Source organism: Apus apus, chromosome 2 (assembly GCF_020740795.1).
Source record: "Apus apus isolate bApuApu2 chromosome 2, bApuApu2.pri.cur, whole genome shotgun sequence".
NCBI classification, from domain to species: Eukaryota; Metazoa; Chordata; class Aves; order Apodiformes; family Apodidae; genus Apus; species Apus apus.
This window is the reverse complement of record NC_067283.1, coordinates 128,907,062-128,925,804: the sequence shown is the minus strand read 5'-3', so window position 1 is coordinate 128,925,804 and position 18,743 is coordinate 128,907,062. Positions and strand designations below refer to the sequence as shown.

At 36.0% G+C, this 18,743-nt stretch overlaps 1 protein-coding gene across 8 annotated transcripts in view; it reads right to left on the bottom strand.

Annotated features, from left to right (window-relative positions):
* RALYL (RALY RNA binding protein like) overlaps positions 1-18,743 on the bottom strand; it is a 404,897-nt gene that overhangs the window by 106,462 nt on the left and 279,692 nt on the right. The window contains exon 1 of one of the 8 annotated variants that reach the window (XM_051609900.1): positions 3,227-3,359. The exons of the other annotated variants lie outside the window; for them this stretch is intronic. Coding sequence (XP_051465860.1) covers positions 3,227-3,263 — 37 coding nt within the window. The 5' untranslated portion in view covers positions 3,264-3,359. Of the gene's footprint in view, positions 1-3,226; positions 3,360-18,743 lie in introns of those variants that run through there. 8 annotated transcript variants of the gene reach the window in all.

Below are 18,743 nucleotides of genomic sequence, written 5' to 3'. Positions count from 1 at the left end.
AACTTTCTGACCCTTAGTTCAGCTGTGTAGCAGGGAAGTCCCTCACCAGCCTCTGCACTCCAGGCATCCATCGCTCTGCCACCTCCTCCTGTTCTTGCCACACACATGCCCAAAACACAGCTGCCTTCCAAGCTGGCTGCTAGTGCTTCTCTCTCCTCTTGCATTTCTTCCAAGTCAAATTTACAGTGTTAGATTGAAGCATTATGATCTTTTCATTCTTCCATCCACAGACTTCCACAAGGTGTTCCTGATTTAAGTTGCGAAGCCACACTAACCATGAATAAATAATAATAATGTGAATTTCTTAAATTTGGTTTATAGGTAAGTACATTTTTCCAACATTATTTTCTTCAAGTATAGTAGCCTGTCTTGATTCCTGTAGCAGTGAAGTCGACAAGCACAATCCCAGCGAAAAATGTATGCCTGATACTTGCTTCATGAGAAGAGGCTTGTAGGCATGGCATCTCCAGAAGATGTGAATGACTGCCTCTTTGTGGAGAAGACCCACACGTGCACTGCAGCCTACTGCAAGGCTTACTCCTCAGCAGCTGCAGCCCCCAAACAGGTCAGTTTAAGATTAAAACTTTTTATTTCAAAAAACCTTTACCACATGTTTACCATCTTTTCCATGTTTATGGTTGCATTTGTTATGATAGTTTTCCCTTACTCACTCACTAGGTCCATGCAATGAAGCGAAAATCCAGTCTATCAGCTAGATAACATCTTGAATTAAGGATAAAGAATGCTATAAATCTGGGCGTGCAGACATGTGTGTGCATGGAAACTGTGTGTATCTCTGTAGTTACGTCCACACAAACACTCTTAGAGAAATAGCCTTAATCTGAATTTTGTTTATTTAGTGATGCAAGTTTCACAATGTACTGTAACATTTATTTTTAATTTTCTTTAGTTATAATCATGTATGGAATAAATGAAACATGTTCACTAGTTAGTATGAGTGCAACTTTGACAAGGATCAAAACCAAAGTGAAATTGAAAAATTAAGGTTAGTTTTGAATTTCAGCTGAAAAAAAATACAGGGAACTTTTATCCCATTTGTACAGACAGGTAAGTAGACCTTTTTTTTTTTTTTTCATCTACTCCTCTAGCAAGTTTTGTGTTGTATCTGGGACAGAAATTGGAAATGGAGATTCCTTATATTTAATGTTAGAAAAAAGTAATATTTTCTCTATTTTTTTCTATCCTCCTTTCTAATCTAATATGCTTTAAATTACTCACAAAATGTTCTAATATTATTATATCCTTATATTACTGTTCAGGGTGCACCAAATCCAGAAGTAAAACTTCAATGAATGAGAAAAAGCCACAAAGCTCACTTTGTTTTATGTCACAGGTTCAAGTGTTTTATTGCAAGGTAGTGAGGACATCTAAAATGAAAGCTTTATCCTACATATCCTGGAAATTATATACTAAATATCTTTTATTAGTGTTTATTAAGAGCCACCAAAAATGCCTTCAGGTTTGAAATAAAACATGTTAAATTTAGTGGATAGAAAATGTAGAACTTGTCTGGAGTTTTATCACAGCTGCTACCATAGTCCCTTGTATTTCAGAGTAGTAATTCCTTAGATGAAATCTATCTTTCAAAAAGCTTTTGAATTATCTGAATAGGAGTAATACTCAAAATTGGTTTTTTGTCTGTTAGGACTTTTGTAGTTACTAATTAGCCAAGAGGTAGCAATGAAGCATCCATATATACACTATTGGTATCTAATATAACAGGGATAGTTTTATTGAGTTTTATTTTCCTCAGGGTCAGGAGGGGTAGAGGGGGAAGGGGAAGAAGGGAGGTTCTCTTCATAAATCATTCTTAAAAACATATTGTGCAGTTTTCATGAGTGACTACATCCTTACAACAAAAAAATCTAACAATTTAGCTTCCCAGTCACAAATTTTATTGTACACCATAACCAGGCTTGAACAGTAGAGAACATAAGAATGCATCTGGCTATAGTAAGACCTCCTGGTTTACATAATAACAACAAGAGTAATTAGTATGTTAAAAGGAACTAGATTCATTATAATTTGCCTGTATATAAACAATATTCATTCACTGCTGCTATGGGAACAATATTTACTATAATTTATTTTATTTGAATGTGAAGCAGATGATTGATTTCTATTGCAGAGATTTTAGCAGTGATTTTACCTGCAAACTTTCTACATGTAGCACGGCCATTTGCTTTGGGCATGAAAAACTGAAAGACATCTGTACAGATTAAGTTCTTAGGACAGGAAACGGAGGTTGTTGATACAGCTGTATAAATGCCCTGAACTCTGAACAATGACAGTGCTCCTGTCCAAAAATAGTGCAAACCTATCTTCTTTTGAATTGATACTCCATCCCTCCTGCTCTCTCCCTGAAAGCATACAGTCCTTACATGACATTTTTCTCAGATAAATGTCTTTTTTCTCAGCCTCAGTAATTTCCATTTAGAACTTGGTTTCTTGCTAGATTTCCTTACAGTACCACATACTTCATTACACGACCCACAGAACTTAATTTTTACTTGCCTTAGTCACCCTTCCATGATGTTCAAGAGGAGACAAGATTTGTGCTTAAATTTCACTGGCTGATGCCACAGCAATTTAAAAAGTCAAACAGGTGCTTGGCTGGAAACTCATGCATTTAGAAGCCAGTGAAAGTCCAGGGCTGGAGTGTCTTAAATACACAACTGAGACATGCATGCTTCCTTCCCCATCCTCCCAGTTTCTGTTTATGTGGATTAAGCAAACCAGTTGATTCTTCTGAAAGTTGTGGTGAAGGAAAATTAAATAACTGCCCTGAACGTCATAGCATCTCTGTCTCCCTAAGGTGAACCACATAAAAAAGTCCAGAAAGCATGTAAACCCTGTCAAGTCGAAGGCTACAGCTAGCCAGTCTTTAAGCCCTGTATAAAGGAGGCTGTTCGGCACTGAACTTCTATTTGATTTCTATTTCTTTGTTGATAATATAAAGCAATCAATTACGGAGGGTTTCCATAGTAACAAGTGAGCTATTTTTATTTGTTTTTATTTTTATTTTAAAGCTTCTTCATGCAGTTATCATACAGATACAGTGGGATAACTGGCAAGGGATACTGTTTCTGCTTTCCTGCTGTTATTCAACCAGAGCAGGGTAAGGCAAAGCATGGTTTTCAATGAAACTGGAGATTTATTTTCCCTCCTCTGTAAGAACAGTAAAAAAACTTTACAATTTACTTACATCTTTGGTTTCTGCGTTTGCTCTTGTACATAGTCATTCTGAAGAAATTCCACTTTTTAGGAAGTAATTGCCTTGAACACAGACAAAAGAGATGAGATCGTGCTTCTGCTTTGCAGTGAGACAGTTGCTCACTGACAGAAGGTAACCAGCAATCTCTCAGAGAAAGGCAGGGTAATACCATTCTCCTAAAATCCAGGGGAGATGCTACTGGCTCTAACTATTTTCTGTGTTACAAAGCTCAGAGATGAAATGTCTTTATTTTCATTTGTTTTCAAATATATTTGATAACAGCTAATAAAATCCAGAAAGCATATAGAATCATGTAATCAGACAAGTGGGGTAATGTGCTATTCAATAGTCTGACACCAAGATTCCTTGAAAAAGCCCTGATATGACCAAAATTGCATAAATGACCTCATAAACTAGTAAAACCTACTTTTTATTTGGGAGGTCTTAGAATTATGCATATGAGAACATGAAAATATTTTGAGCTAAATTTTCAAGCAAAATTAAAATTAAAAAACTCAACTGACGTTGATCAATGAAATGCTGACTGCAGGTCTGCACTCAAGGATAAGTTATTCAGGAAACAACATACAAAATGTTGTGTTTGTTTGTTTGTTTGTTTTTCATGGCTATGCTCACTTCTGCATTACCTTTCAATGTCTGAATTTGGGGAAATTTATTTAAGCAGTATTCTACTGATTGCTCATTTTTATAACCATTTCCTTGACCACTTGTCTGCTAAATCACAAGATCACGGTGAGAAAAGTAGCAGCATCGTATGTACTTCCACACGCATGTCTGTCACCATTTCAAAGAAACCAGACATCTACCTAAAGGGAGCAGGGGAAAGGAGAAAAAATTCTTGCTGTCTTAAGGAGATGAAAAGTATGACAACATCCAAGAAAGAAGTTGCTAGTGGCAGCTATACAGCTGGAAAGGGGTGGAAATTCCAGTTCATTCAGTAATAAATCTGTCTTAGTAAAATTGTGTTAAATTATTTCTTAATGTTTTAAAAAATCTATGTTTTGAGGTGACCTTAATGTTTTGAGATCTTGGTCCTAGATACCACAAATACAGAAGTGTCAGTGGATTAGAGATAGATTAATGAAAAAATAGTAAGTACAGTGAATAAAATATCTTGAAAGCTAATAATAATAGTCGTATTGCTGTTTAAAATGCATATATTGATTACAGCTCAAAGAAATCTAAAGTTAATATCTTTGGCTTACATGGCCTTTGGATCATTCCTGTTTCAGAAAAGAAAAACCAATTATTTTCAAAGACAGAAATGGTTTGGAGCATCCATTGTCTAAAATCACTGACTTAAAGTTCATTTATTTAAAACAAAACAAAATAAAACAAAACAAAAAACATTTAAAAGAAATAATAATAAAAAAAGACTCTCTTAAACTGCCTACACTAAAATTATACCTTTCCCATCTTTTTTTTTCCTCACAGGTTTTTGTTTATATCTCCAGTATAACCATTTTCCACTTTGTGCATCATGTAATTTTCCTTTCAGTTGTTCAATATTTACATATCCTCACATTGGCACACCTCTAGCTACTGAAGTGAAAACTTTATATTGGCTCTTTTCATCTACTTTTCCTCTCTCTGTCAAAACCTGACCACATATCTTTTCATTTGCTTCAAATTTCTATCAACATTTTAGCCTGAAGAAAATTAAAGCAAGGGATGCATTTTTTAGATTTATTTAGTATTTCAACTACTGTGATCTCAAAATGCCACACTTGAAGCAATACCATCTCTATTATGGATTTCAACAGAAAGATTGGAATTTGCAAAGCACATCAACAGTGACAGCAAGGGAAAAAAAAATAATTGGCTAATTCATAGCTAACTGTGGAGCAGACAAAATGTCTGTACCATATAAAAAGACCATGCTTGCCATATACTCAAGCAACATGCACAGTTTACATCCATTGAAGTAATTTATTCATTTATTTATTTATTTTCAGCAGTTTACATGCAGGAAGGCTATTTCCCCCTGCTTTATTTTTTCTGTGAGTTGATTTCCAGCAGGATAAAGTCTATGATTTGACTCAGACTACGAAGATCTGTGATGTCCCTTTATATTTGGTGCTTTGTGTAGCAACCTTTGTTCTCTTCTCTTGCTCTTCTCCCAAATCTACCTGAAGCCTCTCATCTGTATTATTCAGTTTAAATTTTCCTTCTGGAATTTATTTGGTAAGATGTCCTCAGTCTTTTTTCTCTACCCACATTAGGTCTTAACTACAGAACTACTTTTCCATATCATTAATGGCTAATTTTTCATTTATTTTTACCTTGTATTTAACCTAGACATTTATTACTATCTCTCCATATTAAATTACACATACCACATGCAACAACATGTATATTTGTCCATTGTTCTTTTATGAATTATTCTATTACAACAATGTATTTTTATGCAAATATCTTGGTAACTATATAATATAAAAAATATAAACTAAACGGGTATTTCATGGGACAGGAATTAATTTATTTCAAATCACTGACCCCTGAAAACACTGTCTTTGTGTTAATTGGAATTCTGATTACTTCTTCAGCAGTGAAATGCAGTTGCTAAAAACAATTTAAATACACTCTTTGGTGAATCATTCTAGATCTGCTCATACAAAAAAAGCAAAAAAAAAAGTACTTGAATGTGCTAGCTAGCTTTGAGTGGGGAGCACAGCCTCTTGTTTCTCAGTGTTACTGTTTTCTACTAGCGGATTTAAAAATTAACAGGCAAACAATTGCAGCTTTAAAAAAAAAATCAGCATCTTGACTATGATTGGTTAAACACAGCAAGCTTAGTGAGGTGACAAGAAAAGTGTGGAATGTCTCAGAAAGAAAAATCACCTAATCGCAGTGTGCTTACTATGTTTCTACAAAGATACACTACCTTAAATTATTCTAAAACTTTATATATAATCTTAAAACAGCCTGTTGGAATGAATTTTGTTAATTGCTGTTGGTAGTAAAAGAATCAATAACTTCTTCATCTGTACATCCCCTGTCATCTCTTGTCTTTCTCTCATCTCCACCTTAAAGGTGCCAATAAGGAGGTTTTATTTGAATAGTGCAATAAATTTCTCAGACTGTGTCCTAAACAGAGGAAAACAGATACTGTACAAATATAACCATTGACTTGAATGTCACATATTACTCACCAATAAACACTTATTCTGGGCTGTATCCTTGATTTTATTTTTGATGAGCAGATCTTAGACAAAAATGGAAGCTGTGGGAGGCTTAAAGTATGTTCTGTCTCTCAGTCTTTACTCAATGTATCCAGAGTCTTCTTAGATAATATCGCTCTAAGGCTTCCACTACAGTTGTTTTCAAGATGTCAACTAACAAAATATTACATCTCTTCAATACAATTATTGATGCATTAAAATTAAAATATGCACTTCATATGTGCACACTTTTTATTGGTAAAAAATTGAAGAATCATTTGCCAATAATGCTTTTTGATATGGTGTTACATTAGATAAATAAAATTCACTTTACCAAGAAATGCCATTTTGATGTCAAGGCAGGTTTTTTCTAACTTATTCCCTTTATGATGAAAGAAGGACAGAGCCTAAAATATGGGCCAAACCTGACTAACACAGCTATAATATTGAACATGCTGTGGCAAGCATAATAAGAAAGAGCAACATTTGTTCTTCTCATGTTTACAACTGTAACTTAGAATTTCATAAATGCTTTTCAACAGACAGCAAAGCTGGCTAGCAGTCCTGAAACGGACTAGTAATTAAGACTGATGAGAGTGCCAAAGAAGGAAAATTTTATTGAAAGGTTACCTGTAGATTAAAGCGCTCAACTCAGCTTCATAAACTTTACTGTCTAGCAATGCTTTGATGATAAACGGCATCTGAGACATCCACAGAGTGCCAGAAAGTATGGTACAGGATCTGCATGAAACTTAAAACTTTCTGGAGCACTCTGCTGAACACAAATCCATCTAAAATGGCTGTACACAAATATTTCATCATCATCATCATCATCATCATTAAATGGTTTGAGTTGGAAGAGACCTTAAAGGTCATCAATTTCCAACATCTCTGCATAGGCAGGGACATCTTCCACTAGACCAGGTTGCTCAGAACCCCATCCAACCCAACCCAAGTCTTGAGCACTTCCAGGAACAAGGCTTTCAAAACTTCCCTTGGCATTCTCTTCCATTTTTAACCCATTACCTCTTGTTCTCTCACTACAAGCTCGTGCAAAAAAACACTCCCCAGCTTTCCTGTAGGCCCCATTCATGCACTGAAGGCTGCTATAAGGTCTCCCCAGAGCCTTCTCTTCTCCAGGCTGAACAGCCCCAAGTCTCTCAGCCTGTCATCACAGGAGAGGTGCTGCAGCCTTCAGATCACCTTTGTGGCCCTTCTCTGGACTTCCTCCATGAGCTCCATGTCCTTCTTAAATTGGGGGCTCCAGAATTGGACAAAGTACTCCAGATGGGGTCTCATGAAAGCTGAGTAAAGGGGGACTCCCTCGGCCTGCTGGCCACACTTCTTTTGATGCAGCTCAGGACATGGTTGGCTTTCTGGGTTACAAACACACATTGCTGGCTCATGTTGAGCTTCTCATCCACCATCACCCTCAAGTCCTCCTCCAGACTGTTTTCAATCCATTTTCCACCTTGACTGTATTTGTGCTTGGGATTGCCTGACCCAGGTGCAGAACCTTGCACTTGGCCTTGCTGAACTTCATGCAGTTTGCATAAGCCCACTTCTCAAGCCTGTCAGGGTCTCTGTGGATGGCATTCCTTCCCTTCAGTGTGTCAGCCTCACCACACACTTTGTTATTGTTGGCAAACTTGATGAGGTTGCACTCAATGCCTCTGTCCATGTAGCCAACAAAAATGTTAAATAGCACTGGTCCAAGTACCGACCCTTGGGGAACATCGCTTGTCACTCATCTCCTTTTGGACATCGAGTCGTTGATCACTACTCTTTGAGTGCGACTATCCAGCCAGTTTCTTACCCAACGAGTGGTCCATCCATCAAATCTGTACTGGTCCAGGTTTGATACAAGGATTTGGGCAACTGAACACAGCCCAAAGAGTTTATGTTTTGCTTTCTCTCTGATAACTGTCTTTATTCGCTGGCTTTTCATATTTATGGTCATTGTTCCAAAGTGGTCCTAACCTGAACTCTCAGGCCTTGACACTGCACAAGTTAATGGACACATGTGGAGGAGAACCCTTAAAGAGATCCACTGAAACACAGGTGGGGAAGAGGGAAAAATCCTAGCTGTTGCAGGACTATGAAAGAAGGAATTACAAGGAAAGAGAAAATGATAAGGTGTATGACTGAGAATTTTTAAATATCCTCAGAGGCCACTGTTCTTTAGTACACAATCCACAGCTGATTGTGTGGATTAAAAAATTACGTGGATAAAAGAGAAATAAGTTAGCATAACACTTTTAAATCAGCAGTACTTCCTTTTACTAAAGCTAAAAGAACGTTTTAATAGTCTTCTTTTACTTCAGCCAGTTTTTACTTTACCCAAGGGGGCAAAGTTCATATACAGAAGAAGCAGAGTTTGTAGGATTTCATTAAAACCTCAAGTATTCATCAAAAGCTGCATTAAAATAATTTTTTTGCATTCATAATAGTCTCATAATCTACTAATTTTAAAACAAACAAACAAACAAACAATATAAGAAGTTATTTTGTCTGGAAATGTTTGATTTTTAGAAAACTATTCTGTTGTTTTTTGTCTATTATCTTCTACACATCTGCTGACCCATTTTGTTTTTCTTCAGCACCATCAGACAATAATGGCACTTCATTACAAAAGATTCTGTTTTAGATAACAAGAGAAACCCCCAAGGTACTGTTCCTACTTTCACCATAGGCAATTTTCTGTTTTTCAATGAAACTTCTTCTCTAGAAAATCATTTGTCTCATTGTTATACTAGCATTTATCTTTAATCTGTCAATCCTCCCTTGTTAGACTAAGCTCTTTTTAATCCAATGTTGCAATATGATCACAGAGTTATGAAACAAAGCCTGCCACATTCTTTCTCAGGTAGGAGCCCATTACAAGAGCATTAGAAAAACATTTGGGTATTTTTTTGTGACTGAGAATTTCCAAAGTTTGCAGTGTCATTTCCTACAAATACAAGGTTAGAATCACAACATCCATGAAATGCTGACACACACACACACACAAAAGAAAAAAAAAGATAGTGAATAAGTAATTTTCTCTGTCTGGAGGTTAGAACAGATTTTAGAATATGTTAGGTATCTCACAGGAATATCCCTATGAGATGGGTAAAATGAAATATTTTAATTTATTCTAAGCCTTACTAGTGATCCCATATGTCCAGGTAAAATAGAAATCATCATAAGGTCAAGCACTAGCCACGATTTTGTCTTAGTTTTGTGCCTCAGCCCAACTAATATTGATGGAGAATGCTAGGGGAACACTAGCATGACCTGGTGAGAATTTACACCAACAGGTTTCTAATGTCCAGAACCTGTTTTGGGGGAATCCAGTCAGATAAAATTTTACTCTTGGCACTGGCATGGATTCTTCAAGTGGGAACAAATGAGATCACCTGTGATTGAACCCTGCTCTGGATATTTCCAGCTACAGACACTGATCTGCTAACTCAGGCACTTACGGATACTCTTCAGAATTGCACTATGTCCTCAATTACATTTCGGTAACTGCCACAAGGTTCAGAGGAGCTAGAATGCATCAATATGCTAGAATTCAAACCTTCCACAAATCAGAATGGTGGTTTTACAAAGAGCTGCTCTGCAATATTCTTCCCAGTCCCAAGATTGACAGGGGCTCTGGAGAGCCGAGATCCAACTTCCTCCTCATTATTGACACTGTCTCATACAGTCCTTCAGTGAAACTTGTCCTATTCTGTTCTGTTCTCAGTTCCAAATCAAATGATGCAGTTATTAATGTTTCAGCTTTTCCTTTTTTTCAGAATACGTACTGTGCACAGCAAGTACAGGTCCCTTTAGACTGGCAGCAGTAATAAAACTTTCTGTTCCTCCATCTGAGGAACATTTAGCTATTATTTTGAACCAAGTATAATAAGATGCTCCTCTCTGAAATGTCTGAAAAACCAGTTAAACTTCAGGTTGAGAGTTAGATATTCTATGTGACAGATTCTACAGTGGAAAAACAAATCTTCCTTTCTGCTTTGGCAAGTGGAAAAATGGTAAATCAATCTCAGACTAATGTCATTCTGACTCCTTTCATTTGCTTTACACACTCTGCAAGATCCAAATTTGTTCCTTCTATCCTTGATCAGGTTTTTTTCCTAATCTATCTCAGTTCTTGACAAGTTTGCTCTTGGTTACTTTCCTTTTTTTAAAAATAAAATAAAATAAAATGTTTTGGTTTGTTTTGTTTTTTGTAACTCCTGGATTCTTTCTATCTCATCTTTAATTTGATTTTAGCCAAGTTCTGTCTGGCCCTGACAGATTTTAATTTGTTCTGCTACATGCTTTGGTTGCTAGTTTGGCTGGTTTTATCACTATTTATTTAATTTCAATTAGGTTGTCACCATCCAGCAACAATATTTCTTAGTTATTTTGACGTTATTTCTAAAAACCTTTTAAACCGTCGAGGTGGTCTTAAGAGATGTTCTGCTTCAAAGTTCTCTGAGTATGGGACTAAAACACACCTGTTCTATTAGAAGGTGTTAGAAGGTTTATGTCCCAATTTGTCTTTCAAAAATAATCCAAGATTTCATTAAAAAATATATTTTCTTCAGGATTTGCATTCATATAATTCAAAATGCAAATGATGTATGAAGACACGGTCTGCATTTTTCTGATCATTAAACTATTTCTTTGTAATTCAGTCTATGAACAATATTACTAGAAAAGCTTGCCTGTGTTTCACCTTATATCTTTAATGTTTTGCACAATGTACTAAAGCTACAGTTCACAGATTTTTCTTATACAGTACAAACAGAATCCTATATTTGGAGACATATTCTTTTAATACAAAATTGTAGAAAAATGGGTATCAGATTTACAGTAACAATTTTTACCCCTGCTTGTTAGTTGCACACTAAGAAATTTATTAGCCTAGGTCATGAGTCTAGAATTAGTATTTCAAAATGTAAGATTTTTATCCATTTGGTAAATTTTTAATCCTAGTGAAAAAAAGTCAGTCATAAAGCAATAGAAATCTTTCCTTGCTTGCTGTTGTTAAATCTGAAAAAAGTCGTGATGCTTGCAGCAAGCACCAGTTTCTGTTGGTGCAGAGTGGGTAGACCTTCTAGGATACTGCAAATATAATAGGGTGGACAAATACCAGACATAGAGCAAAAGCAGCACCACTGAATTAAAAAATATTTAAGCTTTTAATAGACTAGCAAGTGTTTAGCTGTGATTTTAATAAAAAATCTCCATACGTATAATTTCTGGACAAAGTTCTGAATATTAGTGAGTTTTAAAGAGAGATTTAAGACAGCTTTTTCCATCTGTGTCTCTTGATTCTGCCTAAGTAATATAATCATTCCACTTCAATAGAGTTGTTTTTAAAGGGGATTACACCCATTGTGTCATATTCTGCAAACAGATTATATCCATTTCAATTTGATTAAAGTGACAGACAATTCATTGCTGCCCTGTTTTTCTTTTCATATTCCTGTTAATTATCACATTGATGAGACACTTCAGCATGCTAAATGTAATGGGACAAACCTTCAGAACATAATCCATTCTTGCATAACCCAAGGATATTGCAACAGTACACTTCAAATTTATGTACCTTAATTCTACTTAAAAGCTTAGAAGTACTTGAACACCTCAAACAGGTTTTTCAGACACAGCCATCAGAAGAAACCACTTTCTCTCATCACCATTGCACTATGAAAGCCTGTTTGAAAGTTTTCATACATTTATTGAAACAACATTAACAGGAGTTCAAAATGCATTTTCAGTTCTTCACTCTAGTGAACCTTGTCTCACTTTGTCTACAAAACAGAACATGAAGCACTTGAGAAAGAACCCCTTGTGAACAAATGAGGCACTTAAAATGTCATTTTAGGACTCACAGCAGTACAAACTGATGATGTTTTATAATACAGGCAATGAACAACTGCTCTTTCAACATTTCATTTCAATCTTACGCTTTTATAACAACAATCAAGAGAAAGCTGAAAATGTTAGACTTTCTTTTCTCGTTGTATGAGATCTTTCTTTCCCAGTGTATAGGACTTGAGACAATTTTAGTCATAATCAATCTGTGTAATGGCTGGCTTGAGAGGGAGAATAAGGCCTTTAACGGAGATTAAGAGTAGAAGATTGATTTTTGGAAGGATGGAAAAAGCTGTATTATATCAATTCACCACCTGACCACGCTAAAGGATATCACACTATTAGCACATATACAACAACATCCTTCCAATCACAGGGCTGTACTCTGTGCAAAACACCAGTGTGGCTCCAGCTTCACAACTACTTTTGAGTAGGGCTCATGTGCATGTTCCTATGTGGGGTGGCACCATGGGGAAAGATCTAACAAGAAGGGATTGCATTAAAAGTATTAATACTTCTGATTTAATATCTTAATTATATTGGTGGATGGGTGAGGAGAAAATGCCTTTTCTATGATCTACATGAAGCTGCATGCTTATGGTGGGATTGCATACATTTTGACTCACCTGAATTTATAGGTTCAGTTTTTAAAATATGCCAGCTCTACAATAACTTCTCTAAAGATTACCATGAAATCAAAGACAATTTCTGTGTCAATGGTATCATATATAAACCCAGGATATTTGCTCCATGATTACAGCAAGACAAATTATTTGGTTTTGTTTTAAGCCCAAATAGCTTTATTAATTGAGATTGGTAATATAGTACAACAATACTATGTAGCTTTTAACACCCAAGCTCTACTTTTTCAATTAAAAACTTTAGACATGTTTCTTACCCATTTGAGAAAAGGACATCAAATATTTGAAATAAATTTTGCATTGTAAAAATTCTGGCTAATAGCTAGAAACACAGCATTTTAAAGAAATGAGTCATTCTTAATAATAAAGGGCATAAAAAATACGTTTTTGCATGATAAAGTACTTCCAGATCAAATACATTCTCTATTTAGGGATGTTTCAAAACCACAAGAAATAAGAGGAACTTGAAAAGACTAGTACTTCTCACCTTGAGATTTTACTACTAAATATCAGCTCAGACAGTGAATTAACTGTTAAAAATGCACATAACAAATCTTTTCAATGGCATTCTGAAATCCAGATGCCAGAAGTGTGTTCTCAATGGCCTGAAAACAAATGGAAAAAAAATATGTCAGTACAGTAGAGGCGATAAAGAACATTTTAATCCCCTTGTGGACTTAATTGGTTTTTCTTCAAGTTAAAAGATATGTAAGATTCTTTATTGAACTCCAGCCTAAAATCATAGGCATTGAGGAATCTGGGTGCCAAGGTTTCTATTTCCTGTTTTGTTGCACCTTGAAAGGGTACAACATTTTAAGACAGTGAAAGAACAGCAGCTTCTGGAAGTAGTATCTTCAGAGAAGATACTAAAACCACAGGGAGATTCAAATTAATTTTTGAAAAATCTGTCCCTAGATCACTTCTAATCTTGAAAATTTCTCTTCTTGACTCAGCTAGACTTGACAAAACATACTTATATTTTTAAATGAAGTTTGGCATTACAGATAAGAAAAATCCTTTGTGATGCTGCAGCAAAATAAGAGACAAATATTTGAGAAATGCATTGTTACCACTCACCATTTATGTCTAGACTGAAATCCCTGCTCATGTTTTAGAATATAAAAAGCATAGCAAAATATTTTAAAACTAATATCCATAGAATTCAGTTTAACTAACATTGCACTGAACATGTAGCTCCCTCCTGCTGTTACTGAAAGAGTAAGGCAGCTTCAGAAACTGGCAGAGACTGGTCATAAGTGCTGGCTGCATTCACTTCTAAAAGGTAAAGATAAGAAAAGGTACAAGTTTTCTCAAAAAGGTTTTCATTCCTCCCTCAGGGCATTGATTTACTGAAAGGAGAATTATAATTAGATTATGCTAAAATGAGAAACTTTATTCTGAAGTATGACTGGAACATTAAACTTTGTGGGAGGCTAATTAAAATCAGACAAAACCTTAATTTGCAAATTTTTTTACACTTAAGAAAAAACCCTGCTGTGAATAATCCACATTTTACACTGACTCAAAATCCCTCATTTAAGGCCACCTACTTGTTACTTTTTGGAATGCAGACCCAAGCCAGGATTCAGTTTATTTTTTGCCAAATGAAAACTGGAATCGTGTAATTCCAAGATTTTATAAATCCCAAACCTGATTTTATAAATTACAAGCCTAACGTCTGAGCCCTGAAAATTATTTGTTTTGGAGGGACACAGCACTTAATAACCCAGATATTTAAGAAAATAAAGTTTGGACAATAAAACTCCTGTGGAACTTGGAATCAAATGCTAGAAAAAATGAGCAGGAGAAAATTTTATTTTGCTTTTATAATTGGCATCGGGTTTAGTCTCAGTCACTTTTCCTGGTGGTTTAACACTCTCACTGAGGTTTTGAGGGCTTCATTTGAGATTGGCAAAGGACTAAATAAGAAAACAATTGCGCTGTCTGATTTTCCCAGGAAGCCAGCAGACTGATTCTGTTTGGCAAACACTCTTGTGTGCTGGGAAAAGGCAAAGAAGAAGAAGAAATGCAAGATCATGTCAAACATCTGATAAAATAAGATTGGTCCAAATTCCATCTACAAACACACACAATGAAAACGATGATTGACATTTTCAGTGACTTCCAGAAAATGCAGCACATGAAAAGCTGAGGTATCATTAAGTGGTATAAAAATTATCGCAGAAAACACAACATTTTTTCCGAGCTGTACTGCAGGCCAGAAAACCAAAATAGACTGAAATATTTCTTTTCCGTTTCATATGGCCTTTTTTCAATACTCTTCATTATTTTGAACAGCACACAAAATATAGCAGATGGGACCAAATGGGGAGGGGAGATGCTGGAAATCACTACAGTGGAGGGAAGGGTCCTGTGTAGGAATTTAGAAATCTCGTCAAGTGGATTTTTGATAAATTTTCTTGCACTTAATTCCTCCCCCTGCAGAACAGTGTCACAAAGTCCATGCTGTTCTTACAGCAGCAGAACATGTGGTGATTATTTTTTAAAATATTAGCTTTCTTAAAGAGGCAAGCAAGACAGAGATCGATTGAGCAGCCCTTGTAGAGACTAGGAAATGTTAGTGAAATTATTTTTCAAATGTTAACACAAGAATAGCTTCCGAATAACATCAAATATCTGACTTTGGGGAAGGGGAAATAAAAACCTAGTATCGTAGAATTGTTAAGGTTGGAAGGGATCTTACAGATCATCTAGTTCCAACCCCTCTGCTATGAGCAGGGACCCCTACCACTAGACCAGGTCACAGAAAACTTCATCCAACCTGGCCTTAAACACCTCCAGGGATGGGGTATCAACAGCCTCCCTGGGCAACCTATTGCAATTTCTCACCACCCTGATACTGAAGAATTTCTTCCTAATATCTAACCTAAACCTCCCCTCCCAGTTTAAAACCATTACCCCTTGTCCTATAACTATCTTCTCTGATGAAAAGCCCCTCCCCAGCTTTCCTGCAGGCTCCCTTCAAGTACTGGAAGACTATAAGTTCTACCCTTCTCTAGCTTGAAACCATTGTCCTGTTGTTACACGCCCTTGTGAACAGGTCTTTCCCAGACTTCTTATAGGCCTTTTTCAGGTATTCGTAGGCTGCTATAAGGTCTCCCTGGAGCCTTCTCTTGTCCAGGAAGAACAGCACCAACACTCTCAGCCTGTCTTCATAGCAGAGGTGCTCCAGCACTTTCATCATATTTGTGGCCCTTTTCTGGATGCCCTCCAACACGTCCACGTCTTTCCTGTGCTGAGGGCACCAGAACTGTACGCAGTATTCCAGATGAGGTCCCACAAGAGCAGAGTAGAGGGGCAGAATCACCTCCCTGGCCCTGCTGGCCACACTTCTTTTGATGCAGCCCAGAATGCAGTTGGCTCTCTGGGCTGCAAGCAAACCCTGGCAGCCCATGTTGAGCTTTTCATCAGGACCTGTGGATGAATGCTGTCAGGTCCCATAGACTTGAGCACCTTCAGGTTCTTTAGATGGTCACAAACCTGTTCTTCTCCTACAATGGGAGGTGCTTTGTTCTACCAGTTCCTGCTTTCACCTGCTGTGGCCTTTGTGATGAAGCATTTGCCAGAGAAGGCTGATGCAAAAAAGTCATTGAGGACTTCATCCTTCTCAATGTCCTGTGTAGCTAGCTCACCCATTTCCTTCAGCAGAGGGCCTACATTTTATATTTATACACACATATATATATGTAGGATTATGTTTATTTTAAATTATCATACAGAAAACATAGAGTAAGGCAAAAGAGTGCTGTATTTTTTATTAATGGGTTCATGATGAAGAAAATAATCAAATTTTCAGCTGTTGCAAATTTAAGTTTGTCATATTACTTGCCTGTTTTAATGGATAACTGAATCCCATGATGTGGGAGGCTCTATGTGATTCAGCATCGATTAGGAAAAATAATCAAAATTATTTTAATTTAAATCAACTGAACATTTGGCTCACAATTCTTCATTTTCCAGTTCAGTGAACTTAATAGCCTAATCTTTCAAATAGCAGGATAAATTTGACCTGTAAATGGTATCTCTGGCTAAACATAGGACTAATCATGCCATTTCACTGCCCTATCTTTTCTCTTTTGGTAAAGTAACTTATTGGAAGTATTCTTGAAATTTTCAGTGGATTCAATATTTCCCAGCTAACTGTACTAGAATATCCTAATGTGCAGCCATTCAGAAAATCGCTGAAAAATGGGTGTCTACATTTAAATTAAGAAGCTTTTAGGAGTACCTCTAGTAATTGCAGCAATAAAGTGATGTACCCTTAAGACACGATGTAGGAGCTGTCTTGAGATACTGGAAAATATGGAGCATCACATGCTAAGAAAAAAAAATATTAAAAAAAATGCAAAGGAAAGTAAAATTAAATTTTTGTAATGACAAACACAGCTTTAAAAGTTCCTTTCATAATGCAGATGTATGTTCTTGTTTTGCAAAGTTAGAGCAATTTTTTAATGGTTTTTAGCATTTTTAAAAAATGAAACTCAGTTAAACATTGTCATCATACCTTATTTGTACATTGAGATTGCTCCATTCCACCTAAACAAAAATGTCATTGCGCTTTAATGTGTCATCTCACTAGAAGTACTGGCAGTAGTAATAATTCAATTTAGAAATACAGCAATTTAAAATAAATGTATGAATTTGTCTACAAAGACATCATTAAAAAATGAACAAAAAACACCAAGCACCTGAACAGGTAAAGTATTAAGTCTCTGCCAGTAAATGTTATGTACTTTAAATAAATGGATACTTTACTAAATAAAAGTCTTCATTTTTATATACAGTTACTTATACCAGACAAGTGTAAAAACTGGATGCTATGTAACAAAAAAGCTCAAAATACTCTTCCGGACTTGATTCTACATATTGCTTGGACCTAGTTTATAAGAAACTGGAAGACACAGCAAGGTAACCTATGTTAAAATTGGACCATCTTATCCTTTGTCTAAGTTATCTGTGTGATAACTTACACAAAGAGATTAAAAAAACATAGGTGGAATAAACCCATTTAACCTTTGATTTTAAAGTGATCAATGTGGATGAATGGACAAACTCCTTTATTCAAATGGATATAAGATTCAAAAGGTGATTCACCATTTATATGAAAAATAGGAATATATTTGAAATTAAGATACGGATTGCAAATTTAAACTACTCTAAATCAAAATCCAGTCATGACCAAAATGATAATGTTCTCTCCTTAAATTTAAAGTTCTTTACATTGACAGATTACAGACCATTACAGAGATTTATCACCAAGGTATTAATAATTTCCTACCCAGATTAACAATTACTTGTACTCCAGTGAGCCTCAAAATCTGGAATATGAGGCATCTGTACTCTGAATGTGCTAATAAGAACCTAAGGCAAACCAACAAAACAAAAACAAACAAACAAACAAAAAGTTGGGAGAAAGGTGATTTCCCTCCAAGTCAAAAGCATTGACCATTGGTTATTTTTTTTGGACTTGATCTGTGATGTCTTTTTAAAGCTGTGGCACTTGGCCTGTTGGGCAAAATCCCCTCAGCATTTTCAGCTCTCAGCACTGCATAACAGTAGTCTCAAGTATCAGATGTTAAGATGTTAAAATTTAAGCATGAGACCCTATGAGCATCAGAGAAACTATGTGTGCAAGGGAAAACTGTTGAAGATGATGAGCCAGAGAGACAGGAAGGGACACTGATAACGTTCTGGGGGAGGTGGAATGAAGCAAAGTATCAAAGCTTTTGTTTAATTTTGCTAAAACAATCCAACCCAAGGCATTTTGTATTCAGCAATTCAGATCAAAAGGGAGAACTGCTTTAAGAAAGC